This window comes from Nicotiana tomentosiformis, chromosome 10 (genome assembly GCF_000390325.3).
Source record: "Nicotiana tomentosiformis chromosome 10, ASM39032v3, whole genome shotgun sequence".
NCBI classification, from domain to species: Eukaryota; Viridiplantae; Streptophyta; class Magnoliopsida; order Solanales; family Solanaceae; genus Nicotiana; species Nicotiana tomentosiformis.
The window spans coordinates 53,482,042-53,506,550 of NC_090821.1; the positions used below are offsets into that span (position 1 = coordinate 53,482,042).

The 24,509-nt window shown below is 35.2% G+C and overlaps 3 protein-coding genes across 9 annotated transcripts; 1 reads left to right on the forward strand and 2 right to left on the reverse strand.

Moving 5' to 3' along the window:
• The first annotated feature begins 2,504 nt into the window (after nt 1-2,504).
• Nucleotides 2,505-7,216, forward strand: LOC104104274 (protein PTST homolog 2, chloroplastic). Its single transcript, XM_009612317.4, has 8 exons — nt 2,505-3,500; nt 3,914-4,083; nt 4,324-4,482; nt 4,551-4,768; nt 5,318-5,463; nt 5,549-5,696; nt 6,681-6,749; nt 6,833-7,216. Exons 1-8 carry the CDS (start codon nt 2,938-2,940, stop codon nt 6,926-6,928), a joined length of 1,569 nt encoding a protein of 522 aa, XP_009610612.1. The 5' UTR covers nt 2,505-2,937; the 3' UTR covers nt 6,929-7,216.
• Nucleotides 7,217-9,016: 1,800 nt separating this feature from the next.
• LOC104104277 (ultraviolet-B receptor UVR8) lies at nt 9,017-14,570 on the reverse strand. 7 transcript variants are annotated; one of them, XM_070187836.1, is made up of 9 exons: nt 14,232-14,570; nt 13,162-13,314; nt 11,731-11,845; nt 10,934-11,101; nt 10,622-10,753; nt 10,432-10,542; nt 9,741-9,830; nt 9,568-9,653; nt 9,017-9,326 (listed from the first exon to the last, which is right to left on the reverse strand). In XM_070187836.1, exons 2-9 carry the CDS (start codon nt 13,264-13,266, stop codon nt 9,045-9,047), a joined length of 1,089 nt encoding a protein of 362 aa, XP_070043937.1. In that variant the 5' UTR covers nt 13,267-13,314; nt 14,232-14,570; the 3' UTR covers nt 9,017-9,044. The 7 variants fall into 7 exon arrangements, with proteins under 7 accessions (XP_070043937.1, XP_070043932.1, XP_070043931.1 ...); XM_070187831.1 differs by having other exon boundaries at nt 9,741-9,824; nt 11,731-11,889; nt 14,232-14,566; XM_070187830.1 differs by having other exon boundaries at nt 11,731-11,889; nt 14,232-14,563.
• Nucleotides 14,571-22,165: 7,595 nt separating this feature from the next.
• Nucleotides 22,166-23,846, reverse strand: LOC138900662 (uncharacterized protein At1g27050). Its single transcript, XM_070187837.1, has 2 exons — nt 23,359-23,846; nt 22,166-22,806 (listed from the first exon to the last, which is right to left on the reverse strand). The coding sequence occupies exons 1-2, from the start codon at nt 23,704-23,706 to the stop codon at nt 22,477-22,479; spliced, it is 678 nt and encodes a 225-aa protein (XP_070043938.1). The 5' UTR covers nt 23,707-23,846; the 3' UTR covers nt 22,166-22,476.
• Between the last annotated feature and the right edge of the window lie 663 nt (nt 23,847-24,509).

A 24,509-nucleotide genomic window follows, 5' to 3' on the forward strand; every position in this document is an offset into this window, starting at 1 on the left:
TATATTTTTTTTTCAAGATTTAGTTCAAACACTTTTTGTAGAACCTAAACTTTCTATAATTCATGTCAGTAAAGATAAAAGAAATTTAAAGTTAGATTGGTTTTAAATAAAAAAAATATAGCCTTTTTGGGGCTATATTAAGACTGTCCAACGGGACGGGCCGTTCCGTCCCGTCCCACTTAATTCTAAATATGATGGGCCCATGTTAAATGGGACACGGGATGGGACGGGATGACCATTTCATCCCGTTTGTCCCGTCCCGTTTCGTCCTGTCCCGCCTGTCACGTTGGGCCCCCCAAACTTTTAATATAACCATTAAATTTATTAAATTATACTTTGGACCTATTTTCTACTATAAATATCTCACATCCTTCTTCATTTTTTCCCACAAAAATCAATCATTCTCTCTCAAATATTTAGGCAAATGTTTGGAGCAACTTTCAAGTTTTAAATTAATTCGTCAAGTATTTGGAGCAATATTTTGGGCAATTTCTTCAAGTTTCAATATTTAATCACGGTGCACTCGTTTCATCTCCTAATTTTAATATATAATTTTTGTGTATCATTTTAGTGCTTAATTTTTGTGTTTACTTTACGTGTTCTATTTTCGTATTTCATTTGTGTGTTTAATTTTTGTGTTAACTTTTAAATTTAATTTCATATTTAAATTATGGCACCTAAAAATGTATTTGACTTTAAAAAAACTAGTAAAAAAAGTAGTAAAGATGAAAGTAGTAGTAGTCCTAATCCTAGTCATAATCCTAACCCTTCTCCTAGAATTAGAAAACATATAAATGAAATGACTCATGTTGATGAAACTTCATTTTTCCAACCCTTGCATGTTATAATATTAATTTCGGAGAACAACTAGATCATGAAACTTTACAAAGACAATTTGGCAATGATATTTTTATTGAGGACAAAGAAAATGAGGATGAAGAAAATGAGGAAGAAGATTTAAATGAAACACCCACTAGAAATTATAGATAAGTTACGACGAAGTTATATATGAGCTTACAAATATTAGTATGATAATTTATAATTGGCTACTAAGAGGCCTAGTTCAAATATAACCCTTCCTAGAAGGTGGCTGCGTAGATTAGGTACTCTTCAAAAGAATTATATTTATATGTGAGATTTGAAAGTTCTATTAATAAAATAAAAGGCTCTAAGCGTTGAATTTTTTTTATGAATTGCCTTACACTCTTACTTAGTTACTTAATGGCCTTAAAATTATATTAAATAAATTATAAATCTATTATAAATTTATAATTACTAGAATATTTCATTACAAGTCTTTTGTTTTAATATTTTATAATTCTTTACTTAGTTTCCTAATATCCGTTTAATTTTTAAGTTTATTAAATAAGTCAAAAAACTAGTTGTTGCAAACTTTAAAAACTTAGTCATTGTCAAAAGAATAGCGTTGCCAAACTCAATGATTAAATATTTTTTTTTAAATGGTACTTAAGGCCCGCGAACCCGTTCCGTCCCATCTCGTTTGTTAGCGGGACGGGATGGGCCTACCTTCCGTCCCGTTTGTTAGTGGAACGGGATAGGCCTACCGTTTCATCCCGTTTCGTCCCGTTTCACCCCATCCCGGCTAAATGTCGTCCCGTCCCGTCTCGTTGGACAGTTATAGGCTATATTGGACTACATAAGAAAATTTAAACTATTACAAAAGAATTACATTTTGAAAGAAATTGTTTTTTCCAGGATTTAGTTCAAACACTTTTTTAAAACCTAAATTTTCTTAGATGCTCTAAATTCGAGTTTTGAATATATCACACAATCTATTTATAATTAGAATGGTAAGATGCACGAAATTATTTAGGATCAATAATGAATGACTTCAGGAAGCAAATAATAGTGAAAAAGAGTTGACCTAACTACAACTTATTGTGTTTAACCTGATTCAATACGAAAAAGTCAATAAAATTTACTAAAGGAAGTTGTCTGCTTTAGAATTTAAAAAGAAAAACCAGTGAATTCTTAAAAAACCCATCAAAGACGTTACAATTTGTTTAATTAACGATGACTGCAAGGCTGATAACATTCTTTTGCTGTAATCTATAACAAGAAAAGTGAACAAATATACTTACTCCGTTTCAATTTATGTGAACTTATTTAATTTGGTACGGAGTTTAAGAAAAAAAGAAGACTTTTGAATTTGTGGTATAAAATGAAGCACAAATATTTTGTGTGACTATAAATCACTGCATAAAGGTAAATTATTTTCAAAAGTGATCATTTTTTTTTTGACACAGATTAAAAAAAAATAGGTTCATATAAATTGAAACGGATAGAATAAAAGTAAACAATGTTTAGTGTAATGCTTGGTACAAGTACATACTAATATTCAATAGGTGTTACCGCTAAGAATGGCAATGAAACAATTAAATGAGAATACATTTAAACACGATTGCTCACATAGCTATTGGGCCCGCGCTTAGCTCGGGCATAACCCCACTAGTGTTAATAGAAGCCAAAGTACACATATGTCAGAGTTTCTCCTTTAATAATAATTTCCTTCTCCACCATTGGGACACACTGCCTTACCCCAAAGGATACACAAAACCCAAATCTTGAAAATACTGAAATACGTAATTGAAAATGGTCACAGCTCACATATAGTCTTGGGAAAGTGTGTAGAATCAATCACTTTTTTTGTATTCATACACATTCGATACCTATAAAGTCTAATACTCTGAAAGATTTTTTAGCTTTACACAAATGAAATACTAGTAAGAGTTCAGTACACAGTTGTCAACTCTCAAATTGTACTGCATTGTTCGTTTCTTCATTCACTTTCTTTTCCCTTCCCTTTTCGTGCTTCTCGCGCTCATTCTATCTTCTTCCTTTTCTCTCTTTTTTCTTGTTTTACCGTACTGGAATTGTTTCTTCAGTTGTTTACAGTGTGTTCGACGAAATGCCTGAATGACACCCTTAACAAGACCTGATTGTTTCAACTCCTTGTTGAGTACCCCTGCTACTCCCTGTAAAGTCATTGTACTAAACCCAAGAAAAAGACTTCATTTCCGTAGAAAATCAGGGGATTTCGACCTTGTTTTGGGTAACAAAATGTGTTCTTTGAAGTTTCTTGAACTAAGGAGGGAAAATGCGAAGCACAGTGTGTTTCGTTGTTGCTGCGAAAAAGGGTCGGAGGATGAAACAGATTTGGAGTTAGAAGCGGAGATTTTGGCCTTCATGGAAAAGTCTGAGAACCCAAATGCATTTCCTACAAAGAAAGATTTGGAAAAAGCGGGAAGAGTTGATTTAGTGGAGGCTATAAAGAAGAGGGGTGGGTGGTATTCTTTTGGTTGGGACACAGAAAATGTTCATGAAGCTGAGACTGAAGAAATGGATTTTGATATTGAGGAATTTAGAAAAAGAGTTGAGAAATATCAAGAAAGTGATTCATTAAGAGGGAATGAAGATTCTGGTTTTGATTCTTCATTTGGGAATTCTTCTCAGCCAGCTTCCTCCTCTGGTAGATCACTGTGAGTTTCCTCCTTGTAAAATGCTCTTCTGCCTATTTGTTTATCTTGGTTCCTCTCTTTTGCCTATTTGTTTATCTTGGTTCCTCCCTTTTGTCTATTTGTTTATCTTGGTTACTCTCTTTTGTCTATTTGTTATCTTGGTTCCTGTTGAACAAGAATGGTGTTACATTTTGTCATTTATTGAAAATCTTTTCCTTGAGCCAAAAATAGAAGTTAAAAGAAGGAATCTTTTTTTTCTCGAAGTATTTATAGTAAATCTAGTACTCGAGCCAAAACTAGAAGTTAGAAGAAGGATTCATTGTTTCTAAGTGTTTATTGTGATTCAATTTATTTGCCATTTGTTACAGATTCTGTTGAATTTATGTGAAAATTTGTAAAGTATACAATCTTTCTTTCCTCTGCCTTTGCATCAGAGAAGCTGCAGTTGTGTTTGAGGAAGATTGTGGGATTGAAGGGATATTGAACCGATTAGAGAATGAAAGGATCTTATCTCTTGGTATTAATACGAGCAAATATGAGTATGGGGCTAATTTTTCAAGCAGGAATAGCATGGATGGTAGAAGCTCTGGAACCACTATTACGGGTATGGTCCTTTCTCCCCATTTTAATCTCCCCAATAAACCTGTTCTAATCTGTTTTGTTACCGTTTTGAATGCTGTTTAATCATCAAGGCCTTTTGGCACCATGTTTTACAGGTGTAGTGATAATTGAAACCTTAAAGTTTTGGCTAACATGTTAAACTGAAAAATGTATAAGTTAGTGAATTGTCTTTATACAATTGGAAACTAAAACATGAAATGCCATGCTTGTTACATTGTAAAAGACAGGACTGACCCAGGGGAAAATGGAAGCCTCACATCAGGTAGCCCCAAGAAAGGCAGTTTAAGTGATTCAGGAGGGCAGCTTAACCACGAATTCACTCCAGATATGTGGAGAACATGGAGCATTCAACGTGCAGATCCTCAGGGCACAGAGTTTGAAGGTATTCACTTCCTGGAATCTAATCATGTTCATAGTTTGTAGCCTCAATTTGACTCCCCCTATGTACAGCTGGTGAGATTAGTTTTGGTAAGACACCAGATGGAGGTAAAAGTGAATCTTCAAGAGACGGTCTATTAACCATCACAGAGAATAGTTATGAAGCTTTGGAGAGATGGAAAAATGACAATTATAATGACATAAGACCTCGTCTTCGACATTTAGAGCTTGAGCTATCCTCGACCCTTCGCTCCCTGAGATCCAAGAGCCAGGAGTTCAGTTCAAAGGAGGTATAAATCATGTCTTTCTTTTAGTTATGCATCATGGTCTTGCTTTTCCTACTATGATATGCTTTCATGTCCTGTTTTGTACTATGTAGCATGGGGGATTTAACTAGCTGGGTTTGGTAATGTAATGCAATTCTTCCACTCAAACCATTGATGTTGCTTAACTCTGTTAAATATGTTTGTTCTGCTCAGCTCTTGATCTGCGTCGAGAAATTAATTAGAAGACTTCTCAGGACGTGATCTAATTCTTGCACTAAACTAAATTAATAATCAACACTGTATATGTTCTGAATAAATTTCCTACTACCCGAGATTCTCCTGGGGATTTAAACTCAATAACCTGATACTGCTTCCTTGTACTCCCGCATCCTCTCCCAAATAATGGAAAATGATCTAACAGCAAATTTTTTGGTTCGGCTGCCACCATTTATGGAGAAAAGGCTTTAAATTTCCAAAATATAGGCAATGACATTTTCAAAAGAAGTTTTATTGTTTCTTTGTATTTTGGAGAGGTGATGCCTGTATTGCTCTGAAGAAATCTTGCTTTCTCAGGTTCTTGGCAGATCCATTAGTGATTTGGAGAACCTTTCTGATGCACGGGAGTTCCAGGAGAATGAGGTCATAAATGCTCAGAAGAGATTGCGGTCCATACGTGCAAAACTTGCCATACTTGAGGGGAAAATGGCGTTAGCATTGATGTCTGCATCATTTGTCATTTGTTTATAATTCACTTTATGATAGATACCTTTACCAAAACTGAGTTCCCCTACCATACTTTTTCAGTGATGCGGATAAGGTGTTGGAAGAGAAGCAAAAGAGAATTGATGGTGCTAGTAAAGCTTTACAGCTTCTTCGTACTACTCGGATTGTTTGGCATAACTCTGCCTCAGAGGTTCTTCTAACAGGCTCATTTGATGGATGGACAACTCAGGTTTGATCTTTGCTACCCCATATGTGATAAGAAATAGGAGGCAATATTGTGATACTTTTTTTTATTGTTGCTCTTATGACGTTCTTTTCTGCGTAATTTAATTTAGAAGTGTCACCAAGAAAGTTGGCAACAAGTATTTCTTGAGTTTAAGATGAAAGCAGAGTTATCACAACTGAGTTATGTCAGTACAGAAGTAGGGAATTTTTAAAGATGATCAACAAATGTATTCCTAAGCAATATGCTTTTCTGGCTCGACCAACATATTTTATACCTCCTTTGAACTCTATTGCATGATGCTAAAGAGTCTTCCTTTTTGCCTTTTTATGTGTTCGTTTTTGTCTTAGGTTGTTTTTTTTTTTCCTTTGTTTTTGGGGTTTTTTTTTTTTTTTTTGGGGGGGAGGGGGGGGTAGGGGTACTAGATCTTTGGCCAAAAGATAGAACAGGATCAAATTACAAAGTGTTACTGAGGTGAAAAATTCAGAAGCTGAACTGCCCTTTTTCGTACGTAAAACATGAGATGACAACCTACTATGTGATAACGCATCTTTTTTATGATGGAGAAATTTGTCTGCGACCAACCCTTAAAACCAACGCAAAACCTTCGAAACTCGGGTATAATGGGCCCGACTTTCTACCCTTCTCCACTAATACCGGGCTTAGTTGGCATGGTGCAGGGCTCGAGCCTGTTACCTAAGTCACAAGTCCCTCTACCTACTAAGTGATAACACTTGTTATCCATAAATCGCTTTCAGTGAGGATAGAAACTGTAGAGCAATATTGATGTACATGAGCGAAAAGGTTGTCTGCTTAACAGTATAATGCTTTTTATTTTTGGTTATTTTGTGTCTCCTAATGATGGAACTCTGCAGTTCTATGAACCCAACAAAAAACTTGGTGGTAATAGTTTCAAGGGGCTTCTTGTCCTTGGTCAGTATGGAATGATATGGTGTGGTTAGTAGAATAATAGCTGTATTGAATTTGCAGAGGAAGATGGACAAATCGCACACTGGTATTTTTTCTGTAAGCTTAAAGTTGTATCCAGGCAGATATGAGGTTTGTATAATCCCTTGTAACGAACTTAGTATTCAATATCACAATATATTCTGAAGTAGTGGGATCTCATTCTTTTGGCGCAGATCAAATTCATTGTTGATGGCATATGGAAGGTTGATCCTTTGAGGCCCGTTGTTCACAACAATGGTTATGAAAATAATCTTCTCATTGTCACGTAACAGCAAGTGGCAGAAAAGTTACTCTAGGGAACGGAGATTATTAACTGATCCTACGTGGTTAAGGGACTGATGTAGTATTGTTGTCGTTGTAATTACTCCAAGTAGCGATTGTCTTAGCTCAAAAATATGATCATGTAATAGGTTGCATACTAGAATGTAGTTTCCTGACATTCTTTGACGCCTAAATAGTACAGCATTTGTTTCTTGGCGGTGTAAGGCAAACATATGTTCCAAAGATCTGAGCTGATTTGGCCTATTCTTTTAAAGAAATTGATATTCTTTCGTGTATAGTGTGTGACCCGTCTATTTTACTAGTACAAATTTTGCTGGCTTGTTTGATATGCCGCTGATGTTTAAAGGACGGGAAATGGTAACCTCCTCCCTCTTGATGATGTCCGACCAAAATCTTTCTCCTATCTTAACTGAAGGTTTAGGTATCCCCACATAGAAGAAATCGCATGACAGTTTATAATACTAGAAGACACAGATGTTTGTGTGTGTGTGTGTGAGAGAGAGAGATTCTTGGCTCATAGTTACTCTGCTGGTAAAAACCACTACTGAACAAAGAAATTATTAAGTGCTATTAACTGAACATGGTTGTTCCGCTAGTGCCATTTAGTAATTTTAAACGAATATACATAATGACTAGAATCTTTATGTAATACTGTACTTGTAAGTTTTAGGGGCTGTTTGGTTCAAAGGCAAGTTATGCAGAGCCAAAGTTATTTCTTAATCTGTTCGTTCGAAATTTTTCAAGAAAGAAGATATAAAATTGAAAGGCAATTCTTTTCATTGTTAGTTATTTAAAATATCGATGTTCATGATTCGGTTTGGATTGATTTTTCCGTAAAAAAAATAAAAAGTTTTCTTTGTCTTCTTTTTTTGTGTAGGTGTGATGATGTTTAGGACAAGGTGGTTTGGTCATGTGAGGAGGAGGAGCACAGACGCATCAGTGAGGAGGTGTGAGGTTGACATTGGAGGGCCTATGACGAGGTAGAGGTAGGCCAAAGAAGAGGCGGGGAGAGGTGATTAGGCAAGACATGGCTCAGCTTCAGCTGACCGAGGACATGATCCTTGATAGGAAGGTATGGAGGTCGAGGATTAGGGTAGTAGGGTAGGTAGTCTAGAGTGTTTATAACAGTAGTATTGGCACACAATCTCTTTTACTGTTGGTAGTAGGTTTTTATGACTAACCGTTGTTTTCTTTCACTGTTGATCACCTTACTATCTTGTTGTTTTTATTCTGTTTTTATATGGCTTTTTAGTGTTGTCTTTTATTGTCTATATTTTTATTAATGTGGTGCTTATACTTTCCTGAGCCGAGTATTTATTGGAAACAGCCTCTTTATCCTCACAAGGTCCGTAAGATCTGCGTACACACTACCCTACTTAGATCCTACGGTGTGGGATAATACTGAGTATGTTGTTGTTGAGGATGGAAGTTTATGCTGTTAAGTAGCTAAAAATATGAGGTAAAAAGAGTTTTTCTTTTGTAAGCTTAATTGAATACAACTTTCCAGTTAATTATTCTTCCCAATGAGTTTCTACCCTCCGGCAACATAAAGGGCCAAATCCGATCATATCAACACAAAAAGCTTAAGAATAAGCAAATCAAGGAATATATATATATATATATATATATATATATATATATATATATATATATATATATATATATATATAATTTCTAAGTATGCATTAAGATAGTCGATTTGTTTCGATTTTTTTTTAATATTTTCCTTAAAATAAAAATCAAACCAAAGTCAAAACCAAATCAAACTGAAAAATTATCAGTTTAATTCGATTTTTTGATTTTCCTTGAACATCCCTAATTTTAATCGATCTAGTTGTATAAGATATTCCCTTTATTTAAAAAAAAGTACAGTAGTTGTTTTAATTCATGTATTGCTAGTACATGTATTTTTATTCCACATTTTATCCGCACAAAATAATACATAAAAATTCCCAATAACTTTGCAGAATTGATTATGCAAAAAACAAAAAAGCAACCAAACACTGTATTAAACCTACTTATTCCACCAACCAAACAGGTTCTTCTAACTGGTATAACTCATTTACAGAAGTTCAAAGAGACAACCATAAGATATCCTCCAATTTAAAATTTCTCAAAATCGTGCCAGAGGTGCAGTGCGGAGATATTCCATGATCCTTTTATATTTTTTACAATTGAGAAACTGGAAAATTTCTGTCCTTGCCAAAGACTGCTGTAAAAACGCTTCAATTCCAAACTAGTTGGGATAAACTCTATGAATTCTATCTTATCAAGATGGCCATAAAATAGCAAACAGGTTTTTGGATAAGCAACTTGGTGAACAATTACTGTTGTGATTTGCAAGCTTGCTTGGAGCCGAGGGTCTACTGGAAACAGCCTCTCTACCTGCACAAGGTAGGGGTAAGACTGCGTACACACTACCCTCCTTGGACCCCTATTTGTGGGAGTACACTGGGTTTGTTATTGTTGTTGTTGTAACATAGTGAACAATTACATTTTAAATCCTGAACATTGCTGTATTAGAAACTAGAATTCACCAGCATGTCCTGACAACAAATGTAAAACCACTGCCACAGTAAACTCTACCGACGCATGGTTTCCTAGATTGTTCATTGCATAAACTTACAATCTGTGGGTCAGTTTGATCATCGGTATCTCCTAATCCAAGCTGACCATGTTCACCCCATCCCCATGTCATTACTGATCCGTCATCTGTGAAGTTAAAATAGTCCAGAAATGAAGAGAGGTCAATACACAATTGATAGTTTCTCACAATAAACTTTTGCATCAGACCCTCACCTGTTACCAAGGCAGAGTGCTCAGCTCCGGCGCCAATTTGGACAACCTTTCTACTATTAAAGTCGAGGATTCTTTGCATGACAACTTCATCTTTTTGCAAAAGAAACAAAGTTATATTCAGATTAAAAGAAGCAAATTGTGAAGTGATGGAACCAATAAATAAAGTTTTTTTTTTTTTTAAACCACTGACTAGTTAAAGTTTAATTGTTGGTGTTAAACTTACATTAGGTCCAGGTAGGGGGATAAATGTGAGATTTAGAGAACAAACACTTCATTTTAGAGAACCCCAAATTTGCCTTAAAAGAGAAATTATTTATCAACATAGAAAATGAATGGGCGCATATGAAAGGAATGGTTATAGAGGGTCGTATAGCCGACCCCAAGTTTGTGATTAAGGCCTAGATGATTGATTTGATTAAAACCATTAAATTTTGGTAATATGAAAACAGATAGTAATGGAGAAGGCTTTGAGATCATTATATCAAGTGTTTTCAACATTACTTTCACCTTTCAACTTAATCAAGAAAGGTAGATCTATATCTTTCCTACAATGATATGTTCGCGCTAAGAGTAAAAACTATCCAAGGTGAAATCCAATCTCAAGAATCCAATCTCAAGAAGCAGGAGACAAGGACTGAGTTTCACAAAATTCTGCAGAAGTTTATACAGACATGTAATCGAAGATCATCACCTGATATATGCTTCATCGAGTTGGCTTTCTGAGTACCCGCAGGAACATTATAATTGTACCTACCAAGCATGTATACTTCCCCGTCACCTATTAAAGTGGTGTGACGAAGGTCTTTAAAATTTCCATATATTCTTGAGATTTTCCTTAACGTATTTGCGGAATGGTAATAAAAAGTTACAGCCTAAAATACCTGTCAATACAAGAGCATGATTCCATCCTAAAGCGACTTGGATGAATGATAAGTCTGCAGTGACATGACGCGGTCTGTACACATCTGAGGCTCCACAGAATGCTCTTCCCCATACGTATAAATGCCCATTCACTTAAAAAAACAATTTTTTAGCAATATATAACAGGTAAAAGAATTACCAACTTGAAAAGATTGTCATTCACTTATGGGGATGAAGCTACAACCACCAAGTAGTGGACGCTGAGACTAGATAAAGGTTGGGGCCGGCAATTATCAGTATTGGATTATAGAATGGAGTACTCGGAAACTTACCAGATATTGCTGCACTATGATCTCCATTTGCAGCGATAATCCTGATTTTGACATTTTCAAAACCCAAAGTAACCTGAGGAGTACTAACTGACTTCTGTTTGTCATCAGATATACCGAGTTGACCACGTTTTCCAGAGCCAAATCCATAGATAAGATCCTCAGTATCTCCTAGAAGAAGTTAATTGAAGGGAAAAATCAGCTTCACCAAAATCAATGTACATGCTTATGACAATTGTGTGAACAAAGCATTGTGGTAAAATTACTTGCTTCCAAAATGATGGTATAATTTTTTAAGAAAAAACTCTAATCAACCTGCTTTCTCTATCCTAACAAGGTGATTAGAAACCAGAAATGTACCATCTCTTAGGAATATTACCTGTAACAATCAATTATTTCACACCAGAAAGAAGAAACGTTTTTCATATTATTACCTGTAACAATCAATTACAGATTTGTTGTGATTACGAGAGTAAAGAAACTATTGGCAGACCCTACCTGAATACTTTACCATGCAGTAATCTCTGGAGTTCTTATGTTAACAGGCCTGAATGCTGTGACTAGTCATAACTATCCAATTTCATTTCAAGCTTATGGCAATAACCCGTTGAAATTAAAGCTGTATAGTGCTAGCGAAAGTTTAAGAGAAGCATTCACAGAACTATCAATCTAAAGGCCCTAAACTATGACAAATTATACGAATGAGAACAGATATACAGCACACACAGTTCTATGAAATCAGCAAATTTTGTTAATATAACCAGATAAACAAAAAAATGTAAATATTAGGCCTACTTTACCTTTTAGTAAGACAAGTGAATGGCGCATACCACAAGTAATTTGCTCAACATGCTTAGTCTTGAAGTACAACACTTGTACAGGAGAACATCTTGAGACATAATCCCCATGCCCAAGCTGACCAAATGAACCATCTCCACAAGTGAATACGTGACCAGTGTCTGGTAATAGTTAAAACTTTACACTCAAAGACAAGCTAAAGGACACGCATGTAACTACGCATTATTCTTCAAGATACATACTACAATTATTCAATTCAAGGATGCAGCAAGAGCAGGGGCGGATGCACACCTAAGGAAGCGGTGTCATGCGGCACCGCTTTGTAGAAAGTTTTACTACATATATGTATTAGTACTGTGAGGAAATGGATAAGTAGGAAACAATGACACAATTTGACATAAATTATCTCTTGGCGTGTTGGCTATGTGCTTGATTTTGCTCTAAGAGGTTAGAGGTTCGAACCTCAACTAGCTCGCATATTTTTTCGCATATATTTGAGAGAGCCTCTGTTGTTAAAAATTGTGATTAAGTAGAATTGAACTTATGACCCTTTCTAACTTAACACTCAACAAAATCAATAGATTAAGGTTATTTCTTGTCTAGAAGTATGATAATTAAAGTTATTATTCTCATTCATCTATAAATTTTGACACCCCTTGGAAAAATTCCTATGTACGCCCCTGAGCAAGAGAACACAAAATTTTAAGGAAGATATTAAGCCAAAAAGTTGTACAGCTAATCTAGATGACACTAAAAGTTCATATCATCTGCTCCAGAGAGCATCAATGATTATGAGGAAAAAAACTTAAAGAGAAACTTAATGCTAGATAAAGTTCCTCCCAACTTGGCTTCAAACAAGAATAAGGGAAATTCAGCTAAAGTCGTTTTTTTATCAGGAAATTTAGGTAAAGTCGTTTATGCACACCTAGTGTACCATAAGCATATCGGAATTACTCCTCCCTTCCACTTTTGTTTGGCATATTTCCTTATTACTCCATTGCAAAAAGAATGACTTTCCTTACTGAGAAGCTTTTATAACCACACAAATGTTATGGCATGTTTAAGAACACAAGCTTCACAAGTTTTATAGCCACATAAATCTTATGGAATATTTAAGACCACAAGTTTCAAAAGTTTTCCTTTCATTATTAAACTGCGTGCCAAGTTAAACTATGATAAACAAAATGAAACAAGAGTAAACTATGACAAACAAAATGAAACAGACGGAGTAACTTTTGAAACAAAAAACACATGAAGTTTTTTGGAATCTTAAGTGCATAAACCTTCACTTTCAATAGCATATAAGAATAAAGCCTACATTAGAACTAAGAAGTACGGCAGCTTCACAAGCAGAAACCTGAGAGCACGAAGAATAATAATCCAACCTAAAGTCTCAGATTAGATAAGCACAGCTGAAGCAGAGAGAAAGAAACCTGAAACAAATCCTGAGTGATTCCATCCAGCAGAAGCTTGTGTAATAAAGAACCCTTCCAAAGACTCCACATACTTTGGGCGTAAGCAGTTAACCATCTCCCCATGACCTAATTGACCAGAAGTACCCCTTCCCCATGTTACCACTCTTCCACCTGCAAAACCTCAATAAATATGTTTTTTTTTTCCTTGAAAAATTGAATGTCACGCCAACATAGTATCTTTACTGCAAAGCACCAGCAAGCTTGTTCCTATTTCTTTTCCTGTTTTTTTGGTTTTTTTTTTTACAAAGTGAATTTTGTTTCCTTTTTGTGAAAGATCCAAAATTGTCCATTGGTTCTCACACCAAGATGGTGTCATCTAAACCCCATCAAGTTTTAAAAAGAAAACAAAAAATCCTCCATTGAAGCTCACATCAAGATGGTGCCATATTTATTGCAAACTCCATCAATTTTCTTTTATTTTTTTTTAATAATCTGTCCATTAAAGCTCACTCCTAAAATGGTGTCATCTTTACAGCAAAACCATATCAGCTTTTTCTTTTTTCCCTTTTAAAAAGTCAAAAAAAAAAAATCTCACACCAAAAAGGTGTAATCTTTACTGCAAAACCTTAAGCCCCATCAAGTTAAAAACACATTAAAGTCAGATAACACACAGGGTGAGAGCAATTGAATCTCCCACCAAGATGGTATCTCTACTGCAAAACCCTATCAAGTTTTTCTTTTAATAAAAAAAGTAAAAGTCTTTCCATTGAATTTGAATGTCACACCAAAAAGGTGTCATCTTTACTGCAAGATCTTAAACCCCCATCAAATTGAAAACACATTAACAGTCAGATAACTAAACAGATAAAGAAAACTGCAAATTGGAGAGTACATAAGACAACAGACCATATGAAGTTTTTCCTTTTTGATTTTTTAAAAGGTAAAAAATCTTTCTATTGAACCTCAGACCAAAAAGGTGTAATCTTTACTGCACCTTAAACCCCATCAAGTTGAAAACAAATTACAGGGAGATAAATACACAGAACAAAAAGGAAATGGCAAATTGGAGAGTAGATAAAAGTGCAGACCAGGAGTGAGGGCAATGACATGGGCACCACCACAGGAGAGATAAGAGATGGAACCTAAAGAAGAGAGAGAATGAATGAGTTGAGGTTGGTATTCATCTTGGAGTTTTCCTGTTCCTAATTGTCCCTCTGTTCCTGCTCCCCAGCTCCATATTTCTTGTTTTACTAACCCTTCTTTTTCTTCTTCTTCTTCTTCTTCTTCTATTACTCTTTCTGTTTCTTCCATCATTTTGGACATCTGATCAATCTGAGTTCCTAAAAACTGACGGTTTTGTTCCTCTCTTCTCTTATTAATGGAACTTCCTTGCCAACTTTGATTACCTTTCCAGGTTCTATATTCACATTTAAGTACCACGGTCAAATTATTTTAATTTTTAGTGTATATTCAAATACGATATTTTGGTAAGTACTGCTAGCTATGAAATTCTTTTATCATAATTTTTTATAGTTAAAAATATTTTCAAATATTAGTAATCAAAGAAAAAGTAGTCGGATTGGTCAATTTTATCCTTTGTGTGTGGGGTCTATTTATATTATTGATGATAACAAAATAGAGTTTTTAACCAAAATTGTCCCTTATATTTTGGGTAAGTTTAACTTTGTTTAGTCCACTTAAGAGTTTTTAGCCAAAATTATCCCTTATGTTTGGGTTTGTCCTTTATCTATTGCCCTCAACACTTATTGTCTTTTAAGTTTGTTAAACTTGAGCAGGTTTAGTCTTCTTAACAAAAGACCCAAACTAGTGGGTAAAAAAACTTTCGGTACTCAAATTTTCAGAATCGATGTAGTGAACCTAAACCTGTTTAACGGGCCGGGTTGACCCGGTTACGGATCGGCCCGGTGGAATGGAGTCGGGTAGGGTTGGTTTTTGGGGGTTAGGGGGTTGGTCCGTATATATTTTTTTACCGGTTAATCGAATTGGTCAAACCCGGTTAATAAAAGTTACTTTTAAACCGGTTAACCGGACCGGACCGACCCGGTTCAACGACTATTTATTTATTTATTTATTTAAATTATCACACTTATTTCTACAATCTTAAATGTGACAAAGGGGTGGGCCAATTTTTCATCGGATGGGCCCGGACTAGTTAAGCCTGATTTTAAAAACTTGGCAACCGACCAGGATTGGTGGCCGACCGGTCACTATTTTTCTCAATCGGACCAGTCCGGTTAACCGGTTCAACAGTAATTTTCATTAACCGGGTTTGACCGGTCCGGTTAACTAGTAAAAAATATATACGGACTAACCCCCAAACCTAGCCCTACTCGGCCCAATTCCACCAGTCTGGGCCGATCCAATTTACTACCGGTCTAGGCCGGTCTGGAACCGAGTTAACCCGGCCCGTTAAACATGTTTAGGTTCACTACATCGGTTCTGAAAAATTTGAGTACTGAAAGTTTTTTTACCCACCAGTTTGGGTCTTTTGTTAAGTGGACTAAACCTACTCAAGTTTAGCAAACTTAAAGGACAATAAGTGTTTAGGGCAATAGATAAAGGACAAAGTTAGACTTACACCCAAACATAGTAGACAATTTTGGCTAAAAACTCTAACAAAGCATCTCATATATTCCCTCTTACCATTAACAAAACTTATAGTTTGTTTGGTGGAAAAATCATCTTATTTTGATTAAAAAAAAAATTTAAAAATGCTTATCAAAAAAATAATTTTGGAGAAAAACAGTTTGTGTTTGGCTAATCAATTTGAAAAGCACTTTTGAACAATAATTTGTGTTTGGCCAAGCTTTTCAAAAAGTGCTTTTATGTGTCAAATTACAAATAAGGACATGAGGAAATTTGCTTAATAGTTAATATTATATAAGTAGATAAATAATTATAATTTTTTATTATTAAAGATAATAATTAAGTTTTTTTATTTTATTTAAGTAAAATATAAAAATAAAATTGAAAAGTACTTTATTCTTTCAAGATAATTTAAATATATCAAAAAGCATCCAATAAATATGAAAGTTCATCCCAAAAGTCATTTTATATTACTTAATAGTTTAAACTAATGTTAGGATCGAGAACCCGAGTAGTGCGGAATTTAGCCAAACAACGGTATAATGATAATAACAAAGACAATTGAAATTGATAACAACGTAATACCCTAAGGGAATAACCTCACAAGATCACTCCAAAAAAAGGGTTCACACAAGTGTTTCCCAACACTTAACTCTCATACAAAACACTCTTAATAAAGGTAAAAAGGAAGAAACAAAAAATGAAGATTCAAGTCTTGTTGGTGTGTCTAAAATGAACTAATGACCTTCCCTTTTATAGGCAAAAAAGTCTTGGCCTCTTAGGTGTAAAAGAAGAGATACAACTTGTGCAAATGATATCCACCACATAATGCAATATTTTTGGGTCCCAAAGAATATTGTCAACAAAGTCTACACTTTGCAAAGATACTTATGCTTATGTGAGATGAACTCCATTAGCCAAAATATTGGCCATAATTACAAATCTCCACCTTGGCCTAATTTTGGCTGATATAGTAAATTTTCTCCACTTTTTCCGCAAAAGCCCTAATGGGCATATGTCAAAATTTAATGCTATCAAAATCAGACAAGTTGTCTGATACCAAAACTGTAGTAAGGCTTATAACAGTGGATCCCAATAAAGTATACAATGAACCAGATCTGTGTGCTTTCATGATCACAAGAGCACCATGAGAAACTTTCAGAACTCCACCTTCACCCGTGTACTTGTACCCAAGAGATTCTAGAGTACCCAAAGATATGCGATTTTTCTTCAAGTTAGAAACATGTCTAACGTGAGTGAGAATTCTCACCACACCATCGTGCATTTTGATTCGGACTGTACCTTTTCCAAAAACTTTGCAGGCAACATTGTTACCCATCAAGACAACTCCACCTCCAATAGATTCATATGTGGTAAATAAATATCGATTGTGACACATATGATAAAAAAAACCCGAATCTAAAATTTACTCATTGTTAGATTTGAAACTATTAGTAGTTGCTAAAAAATAGTTCCCTCAGTCTCATCATCAGCTACACTTGCTTCGGCAGTGTCAGTATTTTTGTGCTCATTTTTTCTTTCTTTATGTTTTTCTTTATTTTTCAGTTTATAGCATTCAGAGATAATGTGATATTTCTTATGACAATAGCGATACTCTAAATTATTGTATCTAAATATGGAGTCGGATTTTCCCCTAACAAACAAGCCAACTTCCGCTTGAGTTCCACTAGCTTCCCTAGTAATATCACTATCTATCTATTCTTTTGATTTTAAGATAGATTTAATGTCCTTATAAGAGATATTATCCATTGCATAAAGCATAGTATCTCTTATATGCTTAAAAGATGGGGGTAGAGAACAAAGCAATAACACAGCTTGATCCTCATCTTTAATTTCAACATCTATATTACTCAAATTCATAAGAATGGAATCAAAGATGTCAAGATGAGAGAGAATGGAGATACTTTCACCCATACGAATTGTATAAAGCTTTTGCTTCAGGTAAAGTCTGTTTTTCACCTTCCTCTTCATATATAAGGTTTTCATTTTTTTCCACATGCCTTTGGTTGTGGTTTCTACAGAAACTTCACGTAAAATCTCATTTGAGAGATTTAAAATGATACATGTTTTTGCCCTTTTGTTTATGACGGCAAACTCCTCATCCGTCATTTTATCCGGCTTCTTTTTATTTCCTTGCAACGCCAAGTCTAAGCCATCCTGAATTAGGATAGCTTCCATATTTAATTGCAATATTTCGAAGTTTGCATTTCGGTCAAATTTCTCAACATAGGTCTTTGTTAGATTCATTTTGGCTATTGAAACTAACCCGGTTAGATCTGGTTCTGATACCAATTTGTTAGGATCGAGAACCCCGGGTAGTACGAAATTTAGCCAAACAACGGTATAATGATAATAACAAAGACAATTGAAGTTGATAACAACGACAATTAAATCATATAAAGAAGACACCAATTTAACGTGGTTCGGTCAAAGTGACCTACGTCCACAAGCGGAGAGGAGCAATTTTACTATACCAATAAGAGTACAAAAGAGAGTACAAAATTAGAGTAAATACTCTAATTAATCCCAAATACCCTAAGGGAATAACCTCACAAGATTACTCCAAAGAAAGGGTTCACACAAGTGCTTCCCAATGCTTAACTCTCATACAAAATACTCTTAATAGAGGAAGAAACAAGAAATGAAGACTCAAGTCTTGTTGTGTGTCTAAAATGAACTAATGACCTTCCCTTTTATAGGTAAAAAAATTTTGGCCTCTTAGGTGTAAAAGAAGAGATACAACTTGTGCAAATTATATCCACTACATAATGCAATATTTTTGGGTCCCAAAGAATATTGTCAACAAAGTCTACATTTTGCAAAGATACTTATGCTTATGTGAGATGGACTCCATTAGCCAAAATATTGGCCATAATTACAACTAAGTAATGTTATTTTAGTATATACTATAATATTTTGCAAAGGGTATTTTTGGTAGGAAGAAAAGTCAAAACTGCTTCTGCTTCTGCTTCTGGAGAGAAGCTATTTTTTCTGCTTCTTCAAAACTGTTTCTACTTCTAGCCAAAAGCACTTTTTTTCAAAAAAAAAAAACTTGGCCAAATACCTCAAATTGAGGAAAAAATATTTTTTTGAAGAAAAAAAAAACACTTTTGACCTAGTGAGTAGCTTGGCCAAACATGCAGTTAGTGTGAAATGAGTGAATTTTCGGATTAAAAGTTCAAATTTACCCCTCAAATTTTATTATGATTCAAAATTATTTAGGTTAGAGCTTTGTTAGGGGTCAAGGGCGAAAATGAGACTTTTCCTAACGATATGATAATATTAAACCAAAAGTCTAACGAACGATAAAATTGCTCAATTTCAACTAGTACACGATAAATTTGACCATTTTCCCTTTTTAAAATTCATCATAATTCAAAAGTTGGGATTGAAAATATCTTTAACTATCGACACGAAAGTACATCCCAACGACGATTTATTCAGTTGTTGTAGGAGTATAGACTAATGTACTGTTTTCAGGCGAACTAATTAAATAGCGAAGAGTATATTACGTATATGAAGTTGTTGAAGTTCTTTCCTTACAATAATTTCATACTTCAGGAAAATAAGATTCAATAGATTAATTATAGTTCCAATTGATCTTTAGAGATCAAGCATATCCCCTTGATGAATTGAAATGGAAATGATGAAATTTGAGAAGTGGCGAGAGTTTTATTCATATTTTTTCTAACCACAAGGTGTCAACAAACTTCCTAACCAGTTTTTATGAGTTTAGTGGCTTTACTTTTGTTCAAAGTATGTATGTATGCATGTAGTTCAAATTTGTATAAGTTTATTGGCTTTACTTTTGTTCAAAGTACGTATATATAAACTTTCACTATGAAGAGTATCAAGAAACCAGAAACCAGTGCTAGCTCGTTGTGTATTGGTGGATTGTCGGAAAATAGAACAGATCTCACTTCAAGGCATGATACCAGGTTTAATTATCTCACAGAGACCATCCAAAGATTGCGATGGGATTGTAAGTACCCGTCCATTCTTAACCAAAAGTCTAAAGTTCGAGTTCTAAAAATAAAATTGCCTTTGTAGAAAGTGCTCGGATGTCGGGCCGAAAGCTGGGCCGGGACATCGGCAGGAGAGCCAAAAAAAAAGATCGTAGAGGAAAAATGAGTATCAGCTCATATACTTGGAAGTACAGATTTTATATTCCAAAAATAAATAAGGGATTCAAATAAAGTTTCGAGCATTGAAGATATACCTGCACTACCCGGACTTCTTGATCAGTGACAAATACGGAATATCCAGGCTCCTCTTTGACTTATAAACAAAACTACTACATTTATTAACAACAAAGATTGGCCTAAAGCTAAGAACTTATTGGACATTCACTCGGAAACTTGGGATAGCACCAGGAAATGTGAAGGTTGCTTAAAGCCGATCAACCAAAAAGAATCAACTAGTTTAGTTTTGGTCTGAGTTGGCTTATAATAAGGACTACCTTAGCCCGGGAACTGTCCTGGCCATCCTTTGTTTGTGGTCTACATTCCGGAATCAGCAAAAGACAGCTCTCCTGCAACTATGTAATTAACATTTGGCTCATCAGATTCCACTTCACAGTTGCAGGCTTCTGCAGACTTGCAGTAAGATAATCCCCAAATAGGAGTACCCCATGGTTGAAGTGAAGTTACTTTGAATTTTAGCAACAATACCACTTGCATCTGACGATTTTTCAACACTAAATGTCTCAGCACGAAAAGAAGCATCGGTGTTCATTTATGCTTTATACAATCAGCTGAAGAAGATTGCACGGGCAAAGCGCTGCTTGTGAATCTCTGAAAATACATAGCAATCAACACAACTTTGTCAAGAGGAAGTACCTCTTCCGCATGAATCCCCCTAGATGTCTAATCCTCCCTACTTTTGCATAGATACCACACAATGACATTCTTCTTCTTTTTCCTATAAAGTAACATCAATTTCTATTTTATTTTGATAATAATGGTGTATGTGCCAGCTTGCGCGCAATTCAGTAGTTCCACCAAGTACCTGCTACCTCTTACTAGCACAGGTACCAGTAACTCTATCCACCAAAACCTATGAAATAGGAAAGAAACCATCTAGTTCTTTTGCATCTGCTAGAATTGGAAGCGCTGGTCTCCCCTGGTATTCTATCTAATGACATTATGATCATACTAAGAGCCACCAGTTCACTCTCATTCTTGCTAGAAAAAGATTGAGCCAATAAAAGCATCAACACACTTATCCATCTCCAACCAGTCAATTTCTAGAGGTTATTATATGTCGCAAATTTATAGAATAAATACTCCATTATCCCCTCAGTCTTACCACAACAGGGTCAAATAACATCAACATCCAATTGATCTCTCAGATATTCATGTCTTACAGTTTAAGATGACTTGATATTCACTCAAAGTTTAAAATTTTTTAACCGTGACACCCTTCCTTATCCCTGATTCTCCAGTTCATTCCCAGAGAATGCCCTATACTGATCATACCCCTGTTGAGCAAAGGACGTACAGTGATTTACCTGAAAATTCTTCTGATTGATGGTAACGCAACTCCTTATACACAAAAATCTGCAAAAGATCAATAGCAATCTGCAGCATAACAGAGCCAGTCAGATTATATTCCTCTTTTCAAGTTATCTTGCAATGCACCCTCCCAGCTAAATTGGTACAGTTGCTGCAGGATTCTCTGGAACAAAACACTGAAAGGATCATAAAACATTTATACTTGAAACAAAATGACGTTTCTTCCTATGAAAAAGTAAAAAAATTACCTAACTTGCAACACAGCAAGAAGTTAGGAGGGGGAGGCCTATATAGAACAAAAAAAAAACTGTAATCAAGCATCATCTTCATTTACATCATATGATACTGTTCAGTAAATGAGTATGAAACTATGAGAAAGCGGCAGTTGCTAGGATTCAAGATGGTCCTCTTATCATTTTTTAATGTACAACATAAAAAACAAAATCAACTGCTTCGACTCTCCTAAGCACACAATAACAAACCTCTGATTCAACATTTACAGACATCATGCAGACTCTCATAACTCATCACCCATAAGGTAAGGTACAACAACATTTTGTCATAGTCAACTTCAAAATAGCAAGGTCTCAAGGCGCCATCAAGAGTACCATCAGTACGTACCAAATAAAATAATAAACATACGGTGAATTAGCCCTACAAGATTATGTAGAAAGTGGCTGCTTGTTGCAAACTGCACCTGCCTTTTTATATATGACACAACCTAAAAGCCACGACAGGAAAAGCGGATTCTTCTACATCCCCGTTGCAGCTGGACGATCCAAAATATATAATGTGAAGCTCATCAGCGGTGCCAACTTCTTCCAAGTTGTATGCTGCAAGTACAAGTATTGAGCAACCCAAGAATAGTAACAACATCAATCTTTTGGACAAAATCCAAATCAAGGAACAGTGTCTTATTTGCTAAGACAGAAGCATATATGGATTACATATTCAAATAATAAAAACTTACGTACATCATTATATCTAAGGCTTGTATTACACAGAGAAGGAAAAACAAACAAGATCTGAACCTTACTGAAAACACATTTAGAACTGAAAATCACCCCAACTAATCTGCAATAAAAACTCAACCTTTTACCTAACCTCATAAATAAAAGCTCTAATGTTACTTGAGAAAGCCATATCGCTAATGTTACACGTGAGGCAATCCCTCAATAACCATGACCATAAGTTACAGAATATCATCATAGGCAACAATTTCCCTACCCTTGTACGGCTCAACCAGCCTTGTACTAACATGTCCACGACCATTATCGCCAGCATTATCAGGCTCAACCAGCCTTGTACTAACATGTCCACGACCATTATTGCCAGCATTATCATTATCCTCATCTTTGGGGTTCACAATTGCTGATCCCAGTCTGTTACCTCTCCCGTGCCTACTTAGTGGCACCTCTGCTCTAACTAGCTTCGATGCAACCGTTGATGTGGATAGATCATCCTTTCGCATCACGCCCTCCTTCCACTGTGGCACACGGTCAGTTGCCCATATTACCTGAACCTGTCATCCCCAGCAAAAGCAAAGTAAAATATATATAGCAGCTCTCAATTCTACTATCTCTATACACTGTCACTGTAAAGAATTTTCAGAACTGTCAGGTCACAAGTTACAGATCCGAGTTGGTAATTAACATGCTACAACCTGTTAAACTACTCTGATTGTGCAAAAACTACTTACATTGTCCATGAATTATATTAAAATCCATACAATTATACCAACTAAAGTGATACTCACATACCAAAATTCTTAGTCTCAAAAAACCAAGAATTTAACACCAAAAAAGTTGCAAACTTGGCAAGAATTTCTACTTTTAGGTGTGCAAAAACTACTTACATTGTCCATATATATAATTAAATCAACACAATTATACCAAATAAAGTGATACCCACAGACCAAAATTCTTGGCCAAGCTGAGATTTAGTATAAATTATAGAACCATGGATTCAACTAGACATCTTAATATCAAAAGATCAAAAAGCACCAATAAAGTTGCAATCTTGGCAAGAATTTCTACTATTAGAAGATATAACTTAAGAGAAAAAGAGTGCATACTGGCTTGGAGTGGAGAGTAATGGGGAAAGAGGAATCTACAGCAGCATTAACAGCAGACTGAGCAGAATCATAGGAACGGAAAGTGATGTAAGCGAGACCATTGGGGTCCATACGGGTGCGAGAGATGGAACCATAAATCTCAAAACGAGATTTGAGGTCAAGAACAGAGCAATCAGTAGGAACCCCAATAACCACCACACTACCGGGTTGCTGCTTGGCGGTGGAAGATGAGGTGTTTTCTGGTAAAGGGTCGTCGGAGACGGCGTCGGTTGGTAGAGGACGGCGGCGCTTGGGAAAGGAATAAGGGACGTGGCGGTTGAAGTGGGTTCTGTCTCTCTTCCGACCCATGATTTTTTGGGTTCTACTTGGACTTCGTGGTGTACAAGTTTAAGCTGCTATGAGAAGTACGAAAGAGATTTGGACTGTTTATTCCTTTTTTTCAGTTCTGTATAAATCCTTCTCAATCTTGGTTTGGTTTGGGGATAGGTTGTACACAAGTTAAAATACTATCCCGGTCCATTTTAAGTTATATTTTTGCCCTTTTTTATGGTACATAATATCGATTTTTTTAGATATCAAATTAACTTCTTCTTTTTTAAAGTTCATATTTGAGTAAAAAGCCTAAGAGTAGTTTGTTATATTTTTTTTAATGAGCAAATTAAGATTGATATGGTCAATTTAATCGTTAATTAATGTTAAAAAGAGCCAAAAAAGTGAACCGAAGGGAGTAATACTCTTTGATTTTATTTTATTTTATGTATTTTAGTTTGACTAAATAGAAAGTTTAAAAGTGTAAAGAAGAATTTGATCTTATAAGTAGGGGTGGGCATAGTTTGGGCAAACCTAAATTCGAACCGAAATTCGAACTTTTTAAATTTTTGGTTTTGATTTTTGGATTATGGATTGAAGTTCGGATTTTATTTTTAAAAAAAATAGATTTTGGATTGGATTTTGGATTTGGGACTTCGAAATTTCGGATATACGAAAATCCGAAAAAAAAAAATTACCTTATATTTAACCTTACCAGATAGACATTAGCCCATTACGGCATTATCCATATACATACCTAATACTAGTAAGTCTAAATCTCTAATAGTATCATGTCCATTAAACATTAGCTTGGATATTCAATACAAGGTTTTCTTTTCTCT